General features: G+C 35.5%; 1 protein-coding gene across 2 annotated transcripts in view; it reads left to right on the top strand.

The window, feature by feature from the left end:
* Positions 1–4,276: 4,276 nt before the first annotated feature.
* Positions 4,277–19,491, top strand: part of STMND1 (stathmin domain containing 1) — a 36,227-nt gene continuing 21,012 nt past the window's right edge. The window contains exons 1-2 of one of the 2 annotated variants that reach the window (XM_074272287.1): positions 4,277–4,593; positions 17,658–17,838. In XM_074272287.1, the coding sequence (XP_074128388.1) occupies positions 17,715–17,838 (124 nt within the window). In that variant the 5' untranslated portion in view covers positions 4,277–4,593; positions 17,658–17,714. Of the gene's footprint in view, positions 4,594–4,694; positions 4,780–17,657; positions 17,839–19,491 lie in introns of those variants that run through there. The other variant, XM_074272289.1, reaches the window with a different exon arrangement.

The raw sequence follows: 19,491 nt of genomic DNA on the forward strand, positions 1-19,491 counted from the left end.
TGAAAAGAAACACAAGTATTGTAGTTTTGAAGCTAAACAGGCATTTCTGTTGAACAAAAAATACAGGTGAATGCTTTTCAATATTCAATTCAGCAGACACATTATGCATTTACTTTATGTACAGCTCTATGCTGTGTTTAACAAAATTGATGAAAATACAATATGATGCAAATCATGTTAATCTATGATTTTCTAAATCAATATATGGTACAGGAATCTTTATATATGGCTTGGTAGCCCCAATTATATTTGAGTTTGACATGTATAAAGCATTGAATCAAGAGAAGAAAGGCTAGAAGAAAAGAGAGTAATTATAGACAACAAGCTATTATAATAGTATACAAAGGAGGCAATGAGAGCTCTGTTACTAGAGTAGTGTCTATGGAAGTGGAGAGAAGACAAAAGATGTGAAACATATGGAAATAGTATTAGCAAGACTTTGCTAAGGAGGGAGTGAAGAAGAGAGAAGGGTCAAGGATGACTTGAAGATTATAATTCCAGGTTGCCAACTCTGCAAGGACTTGCTCCTGGCAAGCATAAGTGAAAGACACCTATGGAATAAAATCTCAGGTTCTGAGAGAGAATTTTGCTTCTGGAGTATATGGCACACACAGCAGGTACCAGGCCCAGACAATCAAGGAAGATAGTCATCAGAGGCACCTTGACCCACCTGTCGGTAGAGAAAAATGGATTCAGATTTAATTATCATTGGCAGTTTTAAGTTGAGCTTTGGAGAGGAGCAGGAGAAGCAGCATAAAAATATCATAAGAAGAAAAGGACATTGAGGCCCTGCAATTTTAGAGGCTTGAGTTGTTTTAGCCACTTGTGTTCTTTATGTGTGTACTTCATTACCAGTATAGTCTATGTATGGGCTTACTCTTCCCACAGATACTGTATTACTTGTAGGAGAACGAGCCCCACCTTTATGAGGTGGGAATGTTTTATAGCTATTGTTCTTACTATGCTATCTCCTTAAATGCCCTTTCTTTGAGCTAATTGTATCTATTGTCTACATAATAAAGGTAAGCATGTTTGTGGGGCTCATGAGTTATAATTTTAGGAATAAAGATGCATGGAATACCTTAAATCTGATAAAGTTGCCTCCTGTGGGTATCAACCTACAACCTGTGAGTGCTTAGTTAGGGAGGTAACCCAGAGATGAGCTACATAAACTATATAGCATTAAGGAGGAGCATAGAGAATACATAGTAAGAGAGAGGGAGAGAGAGAGCACATAGCAAAGATACTTGGAGGATCCAGGTTTAAATTAATTATAGTACATTAAAATTTTTATATAATAATATAGTATATATCATATAGTATACAATTTATTTATATTATAAATTATATGTTAAATTATAGTAGATAGGTAGAATGATGATTCAACAAATAAGCTTTCAAAATGGCTTAGGATTAATCACATCCCTAAAATACCTTTGAAATAGTCCATTAGCTATAGAGATTTCAAACAAAAGGGGGAGGGAAACAGGGTAACTGCAATGACATCAGGCAAATATACCCAGACCAACTGAAGTCAGGAAAAGGAAGGAAAATGAGTGATTAATTACTCAAGGAAGCAGAGGAAATTAAATACATACAGTTCATGAGAAGGACATAGACCATGAGCTTTTCCAGATAGTCCTGAGTCCAAAGTAGATTTTTTTTTCTCTGAGTTCTTAGAGTCTTTATACAACAAATATGCCAGACTAAACTTTTTGACACAGTCCTGTAAATGGCTTATTAGTATGATTTAAGCATATTGCAGGTAGATTTTTGACATGTATACTGTTGGATTGCTTTTAATTAAGACAGAGAACATAAATGTTTACTGGCTAACACCAGAAAAGTACCATGTGTGTGTGTGTGTGTGTGTGTGTGTGTGTGTATATACTTAAAATTTTACACCTGGAATATATGTATATGTTTTTTTCTGGTGTTAGACAACAGATATATATATATATATATATATATATATTTATATATATACACATATATATAAACATACACACACATATATATACACATATATGTATATGTATATATGTGTACACACATATATGCATATATGCACATGTATATAATGAACATGAATATGTATTTATGTATAAGTTCATGCATATGTGTATATATATATATACATATATATCTCAGGCTATATAGATATTATATGTATATAAGAATGTATATATGTGTGTGTGTGTATATATACTTAAAATTTTACACCTGGAATATATGTATATGTTTTTTTCTGGTGTTAGACAACAGGCTAAGTACTCTATTTTAAATGTTTCAAACCAATCAACAAACATTTATTAAATTCATATATACAAGGGACTGACTGGTTATTAGTGCATTGGATAAAGACATGGATAAACATATACTTATCAATATAATCCCATTTACCAGGGAACTTGGAGAGTTTACCAGAAGAATATATAACAGATATATTCAAACATAAATCCAAAAAATATTCCTACAATATAAGGTAATACAGGAAACCTATTGTAAAATTTTGGTAAAGCATTTTTAAATTTCTAAACTTTTCTGTATCATCTGCTGGCCTTTCTGTGTAATCTAAAGCTTCTGTAAAACTTCCAAGAAATTTCAATTTGCATTAATTTCTTATGACAATTTATGTTATGTCAAAACTATAGTGAGGGAAACCTCTATGTAGAAGGGATAACTGGATTCTCATCTCTAAAATGAAAGGGTTAGTACCTTAGATGATCTCTGAGGTCCTTTATATTTTTAGCATTCTAGCACTAGGAAATCCAAAAGCTTCCCAAAGTGTCATTAAATATAGAAATATACATGGAATAAACTATGCTCTGAGGAGAAAACTTATTGTCCATTTTATTGGATGGTCTTAAGTCTGCCTTATTGGCTTATATTTGTCTGAAAGTAAATTGGTGAAAGGCTTATGTATTTATGCTATTTAGCTCTCTTTGGACTTTCAACAGAAATAATATGCATCATTATTTAGTGGCTGTTTATGGGTGTGTGCCTCTGATTTTCTTCATTGAAATGAAATATTGTGAGCATGGAGAATGGGCACTGTTTTTTGCCTCTTTGTATCCCTACCATTTAGCACAGTGCTTGGTATATAATAGGAATTTAATACATGTTTACAGGTTGTTTGATTCTACTAGTTTCTGTTACAAGTAAATGGTGCTTCATAGTATGGGCCCTTTCTGAGGTCACACAGTGCTTGCTTTATGACCCACTTGATGTATATGTCTTCCTGTCTCTCTGCTCACCAGTCCTTTTGGGAAGTATTCGATTATCAGTAAATGTCTTTCCCAGGCTCCCTCATTCTGGGTGAAAATAAAATAGACTTCGTGGACCTGATGCCAAGCTTCTGAACAGATTTTTATCTGTCAGAAAAGAGAAATAGATTCATTCACAGCCTGTACTTTCCTACCTTTAAAGTCCTCATACTTTTACACCATCCATATACTCTAGGATCACTTTATATACTGGTCTTAAAGCCTCTTAGACCCATACTCCAGAGAGGCCTATCTCCAGGCTCCAGATTTTTTCCCGCATTTTGCTTCCCCTCCTTACTCCATGTCCTGCATTCTTTGGTTTCCTCCAAGATTCAGCTCAGATCTCACCTTCTGCAAATGACTTTTCCTGGCCTCCCCTTTCCCACTCCAATTTACCCAGTGTCTTGTATGTACATAGTTGTATGTATATTATCTCACTCATTACAATATGTTTCTTGAGGGCAGAAAGTGTATGGGTTTCTTTCTCTCTCTCCTTTTTTCCTTCACCCTTCTCTTTCCCTCTCCCTCTCCCTGTTTCTGTCCCTCTCTTTTTTCCCTGTCCCTCTTCCTTTCTCCTCTCCATTTCCATCTTCTTTTCCCTCTATCCTTCCCTTTCCCTCTCCCTCTTCCCCTCCTTCTCCCTCTTTCTCTCTCTTCCTTGTCCTCTCCCTGTCCCTCTCCCTCTCTCTTTTTATATATGTGTCTGTCTATTCGTCTGTCCATCAATCTACCTATCCATTTGTTATGCATTTATTTACTCCTTTGTTTTAAATTTATTGCCTTGTATTCCCAATGTCTACCATATTCCCAGGTACATATTAAACGCACCATAAATACTTGTTGATTGACTGAAACTGACTACAATTGATCTTTAACAGAGCTTTCCCGCCACCCCTGTGAGGAGTATCCCCTCCACGCTGGAATGCCATGGACAGCGCCCCAAGTTGCTAGTCCCTATAAACAAACGTCTGCCCGTTCGAGTTCTTACTTACAAAAGAAAGCTGGGCCCCGAACCCCGTTGCGGGTCCGGAACTCCCGAAGGGTATTTGTGACGCCTTTTATTGTAGCAACAGCTCCTGGTCGCTTGCCCGAAGTCCCCAGCTCCTTCCTTTACAGAGCCTATAAAAGAGGCGCTGCTGGAAGCGTGCAGGGTCCCGGCTGCAGGCTGCTGGGGCTAGTGAGGTAGGGAAAAGGGGAGGACACAAGAACGAGGGGCCAAGGAGGCCAAAGAGAGCAACAAGAGTGATGGGGTGCGGGGGCTTCTAAGCCTCTGGAAGAGCAACGACCGGTACCGGAGCCTAAGAAAGGCTGGGAGGAAGGGAGCGAGGTAAAAATAAAAACCGACTTCTGCAATCCGTTTCGTTCGGTGGGGGCCACTGCGAGCCTCTTCCTCCCCAAGTCCCCTTTAAGGGGAGGGGGAGAGGATACTGGCCTATACAGACCACTGGGAGATAAGACTGAGCAAGTAATGTCCCTTTACTACCTCTAGCAACTGTAGAACAACTGGACCAAGGTACCTAGGGAAGGGAGGGAAGCAATTTCACTTTTAACAGGCAGGTTTGGCAGGATGCCATCCAGTTTAAGGCTGACAGCCTTTAATTTAATGAGCGCCAAGTAGATCAGTAGAAGTCGAATCAAAAGGACAAAGACGGGAATACTGGCTGCTGAACGCTGAGTCCTGCGTGTAGCTGGGCTTAACAGAATCACAAAATAGTCAGGTAGGGAGTTTCCCGGAAAATGGAAGAGCTGAGCTCTCTCAGAGAGCTGCCACCTGCCGGCTTACAGTGATAAGATGCTACAGCAGCTTCACAAAATACCGTTTACTCCCTAGAAATCTCTCTAGGTCATAGGGTTATAGTTGAAGGGTTGGGTTGAACCCCAGTGGGCATCTAGGGGCAATCTTATTGTTTTAAAGATGAGTAAACTGAGATCTAGGAGGTGGGATATGATGGAGGAGTAAGCCTGAGGGATCAGATTTGAACACCAGGCCCATTGATTTCTCCATTATACCAAGATAATAAAAATTGATAGTCGCAGAGAGAGAATCTGGTGGAAATAGCAAAAGCCACTACTTTCCCTTCCCTCCCCCAATCCCCAGGTTCATGTTCTCAGAAATCTTTTCAGTTCACTAGAGAGTGGTCACTGTTAGACTAGCCCTAGCTAAAATTTTGTAGTGGAAGCTGACCTTCATTATGCTTGCTCTATAGTAAAAGATCGACAATAGTTTCAAATGTCAGTTTTGCTCCTGATTTTCTGTAAAGTGAAGCAAGTACATTTTACCTGTGGGTCTTATTTTCATTTGTAAAATGAAATAGTTGAGCTAAAGAATTTCTGGTATCCCATTCAATTCCAAACTGATGATCCTATAATCTTGGATATAATCCAATACCACGGATAACCAAAATATGTCAGTATTCCAAAAAAGTAAAATTAAAGAATGAGTCTGGGGCAGCAAAGTAGTATAGTAGATAAAAGTGCCAGGCTTGGAAATCAAGAAGATCTGGTTTCAAATCTGGTCTCAGACATTTACTAGCTGTGTGACCCTAGGCAAGTCACTTGACCCTATTTGTCTTGGTTTCTTCATCTGTAAAATAAGCTGAAAAAGGAAATGACATCACTCTAATATCTTTGCCAAGAAAACCCCAAATAGGGTCATGAGGGATCAGACATGACTGCAAACTATCAATAGTAGCCTTGGAAATGTTTCTGGCTAACCTTGCTGTGTCTTTTCCTTTAGCTCTTGGTATTTTCATCCTCTCTATGTTAATGGTATGGTAGAGAATAACTGGTAACTTGATGGTGGGCCAAAAAAATTAATACAAGAGAAACTTGAAGTTTTTTGTGTATCATTATTAAGTTGTTATTGTATAAAAGATCCATACTAGGCACTGGGAATAAAAAGAGAAATCAACAGCTTCTCTTCTGAAAGCCCCTTTTCTCTTATTATTCTGCCAGGATGTAACATTTAATAAATGACAATTTGAGGAGGAATGAGTAAGTACTAATGGTGGAAAGGAAAGGAGAGAAGATTTTCTATTGAATATGGTACATTGGCTAAGCTTTAAAGAAAGATAAGAATTCCCTGAGGCAAAAGGGAAGATAAGAGTACTAGACCGGGGATAACAAATAAGTCACTTAGAGTATACAAATAGAAATTATTTGCAATTAATTTGGAAAGGTAGAGTGGTTGGTTGTTGTCTTTCCTTTTCAAAGAGGACTCAAATGACTTCACTATGTTATCATTTTTTTAATTTTATAATTATAACATTTTTGACAGTACATATGCATAGATAATTTTTTACATTATCCCTAGTACTCCCTTCCATTCCGAATTTTCTCCTCCTTCCCTCCACCCCCGCCCCTAGATGGCAGGCATTCCCATACATATTAAATAAGCTATAGTATATCCTAGGTACAATATATATGTGCAGAACCGAATTTTTGTTGTTGTTGTTGTTGTTGTTGTTGTTGTTGCAAAGGAAGAATTGGATTCAGAAGGTAAAAATAAACTGGGAAGAAAAACAAAAAATGCAAACAGTTTACACTCATTCCCAGTGTTCCTTCTCTGGGTGTATCTGATTCTGTCCATCATTGATCAATTGGAATTGGATTAGCTCTTCTCTATGTTGAAGATATCCACTTCCATCAGAATACATCCTCATACAATATTGTTGTTGAAGTATATAATGATCTCCTAGTTCTGCTCATTTCACTCAGCGTCAGTTGATGTCTCTCCAAGCCTCTCTGTATTCATCCTGTTGGTCATTTCTTAGAGAACAGTAATATTTCATAATATTCATATACCATCATTTACCCAACCATTCTCCAATTGATGGACATCCACTCATTTTCCAGTTTCTAGCCACTACAAAAAGGGCTGCCACAAACATTTTGGCACATACCGGTCCTTTTCCCTTCTTTAGTATTTCCTTGGGATATAAGCCCAGTAGTAGCACTGCTGGGTCAAAAGGTATGCACAGTTTGATAACTTTTGGGGCATAATTCCAAATTGCTCTCCAGAATGGCTGGATTCTTTCACAACTCCACCAACAATGCATCATTGACCCAGTTTTCCCACATCCCCTCCAACATTCGTCATTATTTGTTCCTGTCATCTTAGCCAATCTGACAGGTGTGTACTGGTATCTCAGAGTTGTCTTAATTTGCATTTCTCTGATCAATAGTGATTTGGAACACTCTTTCATATGAGTGGAAATAATTTCATTTCATCATCTGAAAATTGTCTGTTCATATCCTTTGACCATTTATCAATTGGAGAATGGCTTGATTTCTTATAGAGTCAATTCGAGATGAGGCCTTTATCAGAACCTTTAACTGTAAAAATGTTTTCCACTGTTATCACTTAATTACAGTGTGTTCAACTGTGACTGAGCAGACCAATACAAACTCAAAATGCTCTGCCACAGATCAGACACAAATAACCCCTATGAACATTTGGAGTGGCTTCTTTAACCTTTTGCATCTCCCATTTCTTTTGGACTAGTTCAATTCTGTTTTGCTCATCAGAGAAGAGATCATGCTATATTGGGCAGTCCTTGTGCTGTTATCTCCCATGACATACAATTCCAAAGTACTTCAGAGACCTTGAAAGTGTCCTTGCATCACTTTTTCTGACCACCTTATGAGTACTATGTGAGTTATCCATAAAATAATCTTTTTGGCAAGTATGTATTTGGCATTCAAACCATGTGGCCAGCCCAATAGAGTTGTACTCTGCAATAGAGTTAGAATGTTTGGCAATTTAGTTCTGAAGAGCACTTCCTCAGTTATCTTATCCTGCCAAGCAATTTTCAGAATCTTCCTAAGACAAATGGAAGTGATTCAGTTTCCTGGCATAGCATTGGTAAATTATCCAAGTTTCACAGGCATTCAATTTGGTAACCAGTCTAATACCTCTGCTCTACCATACTTTCCTTCAGAGCTTTCTAAACACTGAGATAACTCTGACAATGCATGTGTCAATCTCATTATCAATGTGGACATCACTAAAATTAGATTGGAATCCTATTGTGATGGGCTTTAAATATCAAGCTGTGAAGTTTCTATTTTATTACAGAGGCAAGTGAGAGTCATGTTTCTTAAGTTTCTTAAGTAGGGGAATGACATGGTCAGAATTGTGTGTGAGGAAAATTATTTTGGTAGCTTTCATGGAAGATGGATTCAAGAAGGGAGGAGCTATAAACCAGGAAGCCATTAAGATAAAGGGGATTGAACATAGGTTGATGCCAACTTATATAGCAATAACCAAACCTTAATTTTTAAATTCCCTAACAATTCACTTTTATATTCTAATTTATTTTACATTCTTTCATTTATTTATAAAAATAAATAGAGGCAAACACTCAAATCTATGATCTTGTTTCAGGAGAAGTCTCATTAGTATTCTAGTACAGTTCTGCCATACCTCAGTTGCTTACATAAATGCATAGACCCCAGAGAGCATACTTATTAGAAATTCAGCATTTCAACTGTGCCTTAAAAATGAGTCAATATGAACATATTTCCTTGCATGAAATATCTTTTTTTTAACTGTACAACGTTAAAATATTCTGAATAAGACTTAGTAAGACCTGTTTACATGCATTCTCTTCACTCCTGCCTAAGTCTGAAGTGATGAGAAGAAATTGTAATAGAATAATGTATGATGTGCAGTAAAGCATCTGAAACTCTTCTCAGTGGGAGAATTGTACTTTTCCTACATGCATAATTCAAAGGTTACCTAATAAATTTTCTGAACATTGATAAGAATAACCTTTGGTGTTGGCAGGGGGTGGACTAAATTACTTTTAAATATCTATTTGTGCCTAAGAACTCATTTTTGGATGAATTTATGAACCTATATATTTTTACTTACTAAAATTAAACTATTTTTGAAAATCAAATTTTGAAACAAAATTTGCCCTCTCGTACCTGTAGCACTATTTTTTAAGCTATTTCCATTAGCTATTTTACAGTCAAATCCACTTACAAACCAACTTATAATTACTAAATTTGGGGCTACCAATCAGCTCCCTCAATCTTTAGGAAATAATGTCCTTTTGGTTGCATAGAAAACTCTTGCTTCTCCAAAAACTTAAATTCTTAGAGAGCAATTTCAGATTTCTTACAACCATTATTTTAGATTCCACATGACAATTCTAAATACAGGATAATTTCAAAGTCATATCTTTCCAATATCACAACTGAAAATAACAGAATTTTACCTGAATATTTGGCAGTAAATTAAGTCAGTGTGTTTCTATATCCCATTAACACCTGCTCCCCTCCCCCTCCTATTCTTCTATGGAAATAGACACATGAATTAGGATTCAGATTAGGATTCAAACCTATTCAATTCCAAATACATTACTCCTTTTTTAAAAAGAAAAGAAAAGCCAAACAGAAATAAGTTGGGGGTTTTGGGGGGTGGGAGGGGAATGGACCGTGTTTTGAGACAAAAACTTATACTTTTCTCTATTACTACCAAAAAAAATTCACTATCTAATTTTTGAGATGAAATGAAAATGCAAATTATGTTTATATGTATACATACAGATTTTTTACATGTATATGTATATCTAGTAGGTCTAGTAGCGGGTCAAGAGTCCTCTGTAAAGGAATTTTCAGACCCGAAAACCTAGATTGATAAAAGAGGTTTATTATGGGGATTGGAAGTGAGGTTCAAGTCTAGTTAGTAAAAGGTGTTAGGTAAAGAGAGGGTGGCACCGGAAAACAGTATTCCAGTGGGAAGAGCCCCTTGGCATGCCAGACATAAGGCTCTGCAAAGAGAGGACTCCAGCTTGGCTCTTTTATGAGAGATTTAGCTAAAGGGGCTGTGGAGTCCCAAGTTGGCTCAGATCTGATGGGGGCTAGGACAGGCCTGGATCTCCTATTGGAATTCAAAAGGGTGCTTTTGACCAGGATTTGTGCATCAAAGGTTCTAGCTTCTTGAATTGATAATGCATCACCTAGGAGGGATTGGGAATCAGAAAGGAATAAATCCATCTGAAAAGACTAGTTTCTTAAAGGGACCACAATCCTCTTCAATCTCCATTTTACAAATGAAAAAACGGAGCCAATGAGGCGCTGAGTTGCCCAGAGTTACACAGCTAATAAGTATCTGAGGTTGGATTTGAAGTCAGGCTGACTTCAGGCCTCCAGTTTTTCTATTCAGTCTGCTAACCCATCACTTGTAGAAGCAGACCATTAAATTTGAAATAGTTCTAAATTTTATCAAAATCTTCCTTGAAATCTACTTCTAAAATTCCTTTGATTTTAATTCAGTTTAATCTGACAATATTAAGTGCCTAGCATGATGTACAAGGGATAGTTCTGGATTATCTCTTCTAAGAACAAAATGTCAACTAATAGATTTATTTATGCTGAAACATGGTCACCATTTCCTCGACTGAAATATTGCAGAAATACAGTTTATTGATGTTCTTTCTAAAATGTAGTATCCAGAATTTGGTATTTTAATCTGGGAAGGGCAGACTACGGAGGGAAACTCACATCCTTATTTCTGGAAGCTAACCCTCTTTAAATAGCCCAGAGAAACAGATTTTTTTTTCTTTCCAGAATAATTAATTCCAGTCCCTTCAACTGAACTTCATATGCAGTGAGGTTTAATACAATCATTATCTTGCTTGCACTTGTGTGAATACATTCCTGTTTATCATCATTCTTCCCAAGATAGGGTCTGTTGAGGGCAGAGATCAATGAATTACCTCCCTCTTTCTGGATACTCTACTTATACTCTGAAAAATGTTATTCCCCTTAGATTAGAAATATAGATTATTTTTAAGAAGTTTAATTCTTACCTTAAACAGTGTTAGGAGGTAAGGCATTTCAGTGACCCTCTCCATATCCCAATTTTGAAAATGAGAAGACCTGACTTCTGGCTAGAGAAATTACATGTCTTAACCATGTCATTGTCTTACCCAAAGCTTAATCTATCAAAACATGATGATGTTGCCTTAAATAATTCTCCAGGGCAGGTAATAGGTGAATGAGTTTTCATGCTTGTTGGCAAAATTGAATAAGAACCCATGATCCTATAATCCTTGGAATTCAACTTGATGACATGAACCTGTCATAAATGTCTAGTATTTATGATGTAATTTTGGGCTGCTCCATAATAGCAGGGGAAATATATGTCGATTCTCAGTGGTCGTTTTGACGCATATTAGAAATATGGCTTTTTAGCCGTAATATGTTCATTGGCTCTCAATTTGAATATGTCCTTTTAATTAAGTCTTGATTTTCAATTAAGATTTTTTTTCATTCTACACTTATAAATGCTAAACTTCATGATTTCTAATTAAGGGATGTTTTGCTTTACCAGGTATAAAAAAATGATAGATCTGAAAAGCTAATGAATGCCCCTCTACCTCCACTCCCCAATGATGCAGTGGCAATCTTTTTCTTACTATGAATATTTGCAGGAAATGAACAGCATGCTTGTTTTTTTTGTTGTTTGTTTACATTCGTCTTAAAATCCATCTCACCCCTTCCCCAAACCTATTATAAAGTTTTCTCTTTGGGTTCTGTTTTGTTTTTTCTAAATTATATATATTTTCCTAAATTATGAAATACATATCTCCTTTCCTCCTTAAAATAGTGGGAATGTTTGTTCAGTTTTCAAGGATGTGCTCATAAATGTTTAACAACTGGATTTTGGGGTGGGTGGGAAATGTACTAGTGATGCATTTTTAAATTTAATCTGCACTATTAATATGTATTAGAAGCAGCTAGCTAACTTAGTGGGTAGAGTATAAGGTGTGAAATCAGGGAAGGTCCCTGATACTCACTAGTTGTGTAGCTCTGAGCAAGTCACTTAAACTCTGGAGAAGAAAATGGCAAGCCATTTCAGTATTTTTGTCAAGAAAATAAATACCATTTGGGATATGACTAAATAACAACATTAATACACATTATTTTCTTGATAACTTTTTAAAGTCTAGACAAGAAAACAAGCTGTTGTTTGTTGATTTTAGAAATATAAATTTAATAATTGTCTGTTAGGTTAGTTTGAGCTTACTTAAGTGGGTTCTAGTACAACACCCCTAGCAGTATTTATACTGTGGGCTAGGGAGAAGAAAGAGAAGGAAAGGAGATTCAGGCAAACACAGAAAGACAGGTGAAGGAAGCGAGAAGGAAGCCGATAGGCCTGTTCTTGTTCTTAAGTTTTGTGAGGGAACTCCACTAAGAACTCCAACACTGTAACTCATCCTGTGGCTCACAAGTATCTTCACAGAAATATCTTCCTAATTTGTATTAAGTCCAAAAATTTATTTTTCACTCAGTATTTCAAATCTATTCATGTTTAATCTTCAGTCTTCTGGAAGTGTTTATCACAGCACTGTTGAGTAAAGTTTTCAAAGTCATTTGATATTGTCATTGTATATGTATCTTTGTACATAATAACATTTAAATTATTTTTATTAGTTAGACTTTTAAAATGAAGGAAGGGGGAGTAGAGGATAGATTGCAGAATAGGCAAGTCTATGACCCTATTGGCAAAAAAAAGCTTAAAAAAAAAAAAAGGAAAAAGCTTTGTGTTCTTTCTGTCATAGATCATAGTCAGACAGGGAAATATGGTCCTTGAAGACTGTACAACATTTTTTCAGTACTGTGACAATTAAAAAAGTTCAAGAGGCATAGTTTCTGGGTAATTTAATCATTTTATTTAAAAAGAAAACCAACAATATTATTAAAAGCATGGTCAATTGGCCATCAAAGAGAATTATGATAGCTATCTTAGGGCTTATATGTTTTTTGGAAGAAGAACAGCAGTCAATTCTGATTGGCTAACCTAATGGAAGATGGGCTATATGAAAATGAGGGGCTGAAAGTTACAGCATGTTATTCTTGGACAGAAGTCTTATCTCTATAGCCAAGCATCTCTGAGAAATCTAATCAAAGGATTTAATACCACCCAAACCTAAGTGGAATATAATATGTTTGCCAACCTTAGATTAAATTCTTTGGAAGATTAGATTGAGCTCTAAAATTAGGAGAGTTAATTCAATCTCATTATCAATAATGTCCTTCAAGAGACAGGACTTTTTAAAATCAGAAATTTAGAAGAGGTGAACTCTGGATCTACCCAAATTTTTGTTTATTAATAATACTTTCTCTCAGTATCGCCCAATGGGTGCCTATCTAAACAGCAGTCAGTTTCTTCAGATCTTTTATCATGTCATCACTATTGTGCTTCCCATGAACCATTTTGCTGGGCCCAATCATCCTGCTCTCTCCTACTTCTTCTCAGGTTTTTCTGCAGCAATTCACTGAGAACTTCACAGATTCCTCTGAAAGTATCATTTCTTACAGCACAATAATATTCCATTCCATTCCTATACCTCAGTTAGCTATTCCCCTTTGTTTCCAGTTTCAGGTAACTATGAAAGAGTTGTTTTACATATTTTTGCATACATAAGTCCCTTTCCTCATCATGGAAATAGTGTACAATTAGCCTGTAAAGGAAATAAAAAATGCAGGTTGACAAAAATAGAAGAATTGGGAATTCTATGTAGTGGTTCATAGTCATCTCCCAGAGTTCTTTCACTGGGTGTAGCTGGTTCAGTTTATTACTGCTCTATTGGAACTGATTTGGTTCATCTCATTGTTGAAGAGGGCCACGTCCATCAGAATTGATCATCATATAGTACTGTTGAAGTATATAATGATCTCCGGGTCCTGCTCATTTCACTCAGCATCAGTTCATGTAAGTCTCTCCAGGCCTTTCTGAAATCATCCTGCTAGTTATTTCTTACCGAACAATAATATTCCATAATATTTATCCTGATATTTTAAAACTAGAGAGTAAAATGGAAGTTAAAATAATCTCTTATCACCTCCTGAAAGAAATCCCAACATGAAAACTCCTAGGAATACAATACCCAAATTCCAGAACTCCCAGGTCAAGGACAAATTATTACAAGCAGCCAAAAAAAAACAATTTGAGTGTAGTGGAATAACAGAATAACACAAGATTTAGTACCTTCTACATTAAAGGATAAGAGGTTTGGAATATAATATTCCAGAGAACAAAGGTGCTAGGATTGCAATTAGGAGTCACCCACTTAACAAAACTGAGTATAATTCATCAGGGGAAAAGATGGATATTCAAAGAAATAAAGGACTTTCAAGTACTCATGATGAAAAGAGCTGAATAGAAAATTGGACTTTCAAATATAGGTCTCAGGAGAAGAATAAAGGGGTAATCAGAAAAGGGAAATCAAAAGGAATTTAATAAAGTTAATCTGTTTATATTCCTACATGAGAGAATGATACTTGTAACACCAAACAACTTTTTCATTATTAGGGAAGTTAGGAGTATATATAGACAAAGGGCATAGATGTGAGTTGAATATAAAGGGATATTATCTTTAAAAAATTAAGAAGTGAAAGAGGAATATCCTGGGTTAAAGGAAAAGAGAGGTCAAATGGCATAAATCAAAAAGGCAAGAAAAAAACTTTTACAGTGAAGAAGAAAATGGGGAGGAAAGGAGGAGAGACTGAACCTTATTCTCATCAAAATTGGCTCAAAGAGGAAATAATACATGAACACACATTATATGGATATAGAAAACTATCTTACCCTGTAGGAAAGTAGGAGGGGAAGGGGATATGAAATGAGGGGCATATTATGGGATGAGGTGGTCACTTTTGAGGAGGAACAGGATGAAAGAAGAGAGAGAATAGAATAAACAGGAAGGAATACAGTTAGCAATTGTGAAAAGAATTTTGAAGCAAGTTTTTCTGATGAAGTCCTCAGTTTTTCAAATGTATAGAGAACTGAGTCAAATTTATTTTGTAAAAAAGAGTCATTCCCCAATTTATAAAAGATCAAAAGATAAAAAGTTTTCAGATTAAATCAAGCTATTTATAACCATTTTTTTTTGGAAAAAAAATACTCTTAACTCACTATTGATTGGAGAAATAAAAATTAAAATAATTCAAATATACTGCTTCATACCTATTAGATTGATTAATGAGCCAGAAAAGAAAAATAACAAATGTTGGAGACAATGTCGATAAAATGAGACATTAATGAATTATTGGTGGAATGGTAAACTGCTTCAACCATTATGTAGAACAATTTGAAACTATGCTCAAAAAGCTATATAATTATCCATATCCTTTGACTTCTCAATACCACTACTAAGCATGCATCTCAAAAGATATTTTTTAAAAGAAATGATTTATATGTATAAAGATATTTATAGCAGTTATTTTTTCAGGACAAGAATTAGAAATAGAGGACATGAGCATCAATCTGGGAATGATTGAATAAATTGTGGTATATGATTCTGTTGGAATACTATTGTTCTATAAGATAAGCAGGATGCTCTCCAAAAAACCTGGAAAGTCCTCCATGAGCTCATGCAAAATGGAATGTGCTGTGTACAAAATAATTGCAATGTTGTGGGATGAGCAGCTGTGAATGACTTTACTATTCTTGGCAATACAATGATCCAAGACTACTGTGAAGACTTATGAAGAAAAATGTTATCTATACCAGAGAAAGAACTGATTGTCGCTGAATACAGAGTAAAGCATACTTTTATTTTTACTTTATTTTTCTTGACGGATTTTTTTGAGCATCTGGAGATCTATGTTTTTTGTTTTGTTTGTTTTTGTTTTGTTTTGTTTTTTTGCAACATGACTTTTATGGAAATGTTTTGCATAACTTCACATGTGCTTTCTCAATGGAGAGAGGTGAGAAGGGAGAAAGGGAGAGAATCTGGAACTCAAATCTTTAAAAACAAATGTTAAAAATTGTTTTACATGTAACTGGGAAAGATGAAATATTAATAAGTGAAAAAATAAAATTGAGTAAGAGAGAGGAGGAGGAGGAAGGGAAGCAGGGAGGGAAGGAGAGGAAGAGGGAGGGAGAGAGAGAGAGAGAGAGAGAGAGAGAGAGAGAGAGAGAGAGAGAGAGAGAGAGAGAGAGAGAGAGAAAAGGGGGAAGGAAGAGAAACCATTCTTTTAGAGGTTCCATTGCCTGTTATGCTTTCTTTTTTTCAGAACAAAACCATAGTCACCAGTCAGTTCAAAGTTCCTACCCATAGAGAACATTACCATAACCTGAATATTTTCATTTCTAATCAATGATCTTTGAATTGTCTGTCAATGCTGCAAAGCTGGTTGATGGTCCTTAAACCCACACGTTTTTGACTCTTACATGTTTTCTTTGTTATTTTGTAGTTGTTTTTAAGTTATGTCTGACTCTTTGTGACCCCATTTGGAATTTTCTCTGCAAAGATAATGGAGTGGTTTGCCATGTCCTCCTCCAAATCATTTTTCAGTTGAAGAAACTGAGGCAGAGGATTAAGCAATTTTCTGCACAGATAGTATGTGAGCAGATATGACCACAAAATGAGTCTTCCTGATTTCAAAACTGGCACTCTATCCACTGTACCACAAAGCTACACTAACACAAAAAGACACTTCTGTTCCCATTAAATTTTTTTAAGCATGTTATTAATGTCACAGTCTTTTCCTGGGGAAAACACTTGCTTACCCTCCAGATAAAACTTTCCTTATGAAAAATAACTAAGCACAAACATTCAGTACATTTGACAATGTATGCAAAACCACTGTTCTAATAGTCTTTCATTTCTCTGACATGGAAAGGGAAACACATTTCACTATGGGCTTTCACTGATTTTTCAATTAATTAGAATTTGCCTTCATCTTAGTGATCTTTTCCTTTTCTATTGCTGTTGTTACTATTTTAGTTCTTATTTCACTTTCCACAAATTCATACAAATCTTAATCTTTCTCTTGATTCCCCATATTTGCCGTTTCTTACTACAGAATAAAATTTCATGACATTATATTGTTATTGTTCAGTCATTTCAAATTCTTCATGACACCATTTAGAGTTTTCTTGACAAAGATAGCAGAGAGAATTACCATTTCTTTCTCCAACTAATTTTATAGATGCCTGGAGTTATACAGCTAGTAAGTGTGTAAGACCAGATTTGAACTCACCAAATTACTCACCTAGAGTCTTCCTGACTCTAGGAATTATAATAGATAATTATAATGTAGTCCCCTTAATTCCTATATTTCCTTCATTGTATTCCTGCGATTCTCAATTTTTAATTCTTCCAACTGAATTTTAATATCATCTTATCTAGATCTATAGTGTAAAGACTTGGTATTTTGATTGGTTTGATGATAAATTTGTAAATAATTTGAATGTCCTGCCCAGTACAAAGTTTTGCTGTTTTATTACATTATCATTGAACATGGAGGATGCTCATTGAATATTTATTAAACAATTGAAGGGGTGCTCACAAAATAGAGTCCAACATTTTTCAAATAACCTGTCATTCTTAAATGAAGAGTTCTCTTTTTCTTTTTTTTTTCCCATAGGTTGATGGTGGTGAATCTCACAGACCTGTAAATTCTGGGCCTTGGGATGGGTTAGCAATGTCTCAAACTATTGTGGATGGTGGATTTGGAATAGAAGATGATGTCTTGATGGGAAGCTTACCTGGAACCATTCCAGAAAATTCACCATCTCTTGATGAAAGAAATAAAGAAGTAAATACAGGTAAAGGATCCAACTAAAATTGCAGCAGTACACCTCTTAGATCCCTTCCAAATCTCAGATTCTATGACTGAGTCAATTTATGCAATGACATGAGTAAATTTAATATCATTAGTAGTTACATCCCTTGATATACTGGTAACTTCTTAACAATAAGTATATATAAATATGTACACATATATGCATATATGTGTATATTTATAAAATATCTGTATGTATATATATAAAAGTATATATGATCACACTTTTAAATTTCATTTGTATCATGAACATTTAATTCATTATTTTATTAAGTCTAGACAATCAATAAAAAAATAAATAAAGCCCTGATTTGTTACATGTGAGGGCTGAAATTGTCCAATCTATTAAAAAAAAAAACACTGAGGAAGAGCTCTAACCAATAGTAGTTTATTATAGGGTCCATAGTTCCCTCTAATGAAGTGGATTTTATATCTTCCTTGTGGTCCCCAGGATGTTTTTTTTGTCGAGTTTGATACCCATATATATAAAGAAGCATGGTAAAATACAGGATACTAGACCTTGTTCTTGAGGGCCAAAAATGATGTATCAGCTCCCCCCCCAAAAAAAAAATTATATATCAGCAAGGGTGTCATGGGTTGTTAAAGGACAGGGCATCTCCACTGATTAAGTGGTCATATGATGGTCACAAGAGGGTCATCTGCTCATATTGGACAAGAAAGAGTGGTATAGAAGTACAAAAATAAGTTAATGGACTTTCCAAAGAATCAAGACATCCCTCCCACTCTAGGCTTGGACATGGAATTTGAGCAAAACAGGATGGAGATATTTTTGTCAGCATTCTTGTGGTGGAGCAAATAAGCTTCATAATTGGTAAACAAATAGTAAATATTACATTAAAATTGAGGCCTATTATAAAAGCTTACTATAAGAACCTATCTCATCTAATTCCTATATGATTTATATAAGATCTTAAACTTATTAATATTAATTGGAGTAGAATTAGGGTTTAAATAACCCTTGGCCAATTTCTGAGGTATAACTACTCACACTGAAAATTCAACAATTGGCTAGCAGTTTAACAGTTGATCAGAAATGGCTCCATCATTTTACTGGACCTGAATTAAAAAGTCAGGCAACTTTTCCTCTTTAAATGCTGATATTAAGAAGTAACCTAAGAAACAGGAACAAAATGTTGAAAATGGAACTTAGAGGTTATCTAGTTAATTTATTAACCTTAGGAAGGGCCTTATGGGATAATCTAATGCGGCCCTTTCCTTTTACAAGAAAGGTCAGGGACTTCTAAATCTAAATGACCTTTTCCAAGGTCATGCACATAATTAAGTGGTAAAATCAGGCGTAGAGTTCTCACCTCCTCCAAGCAGCTTTGTCTTCTCCAGTTGCTGGACCAAGCCGTACCATACATGATGAGGTCCTTGTAACCAAGATAGTAAAATGGAACTTGGCTCCCTTGTGGGTTTAGAATATAATAGTGTTGTCCAGAAGCTTTCCTGTTAAAATGTCAAGGAAACTCATTCATTAATTCATTCATTCATCTATTTATTTGTTTGTTCATTTATTTTTGGAAACAGCCATTACATTGTTTTTGTTATATTCACCTCTCTTTATATGCAGATTTACATTTAAAATAGAATAAAAATGAAAGGCATTATCCCA

The sequence above is a fragment of the Sminthopsis crassicaudata genome, chromosome 1, assembly GCF_048593235.1.
Source record: "Sminthopsis crassicaudata isolate SCR6 chromosome 1, ASM4859323v1, whole genome shotgun sequence".
Classification (NCBI taxonomy): Eukaryota; Metazoa; Chordata; class Mammalia; order Dasyuromorphia; family Dasyuridae; genus Sminthopsis; species Sminthopsis crassicaudata.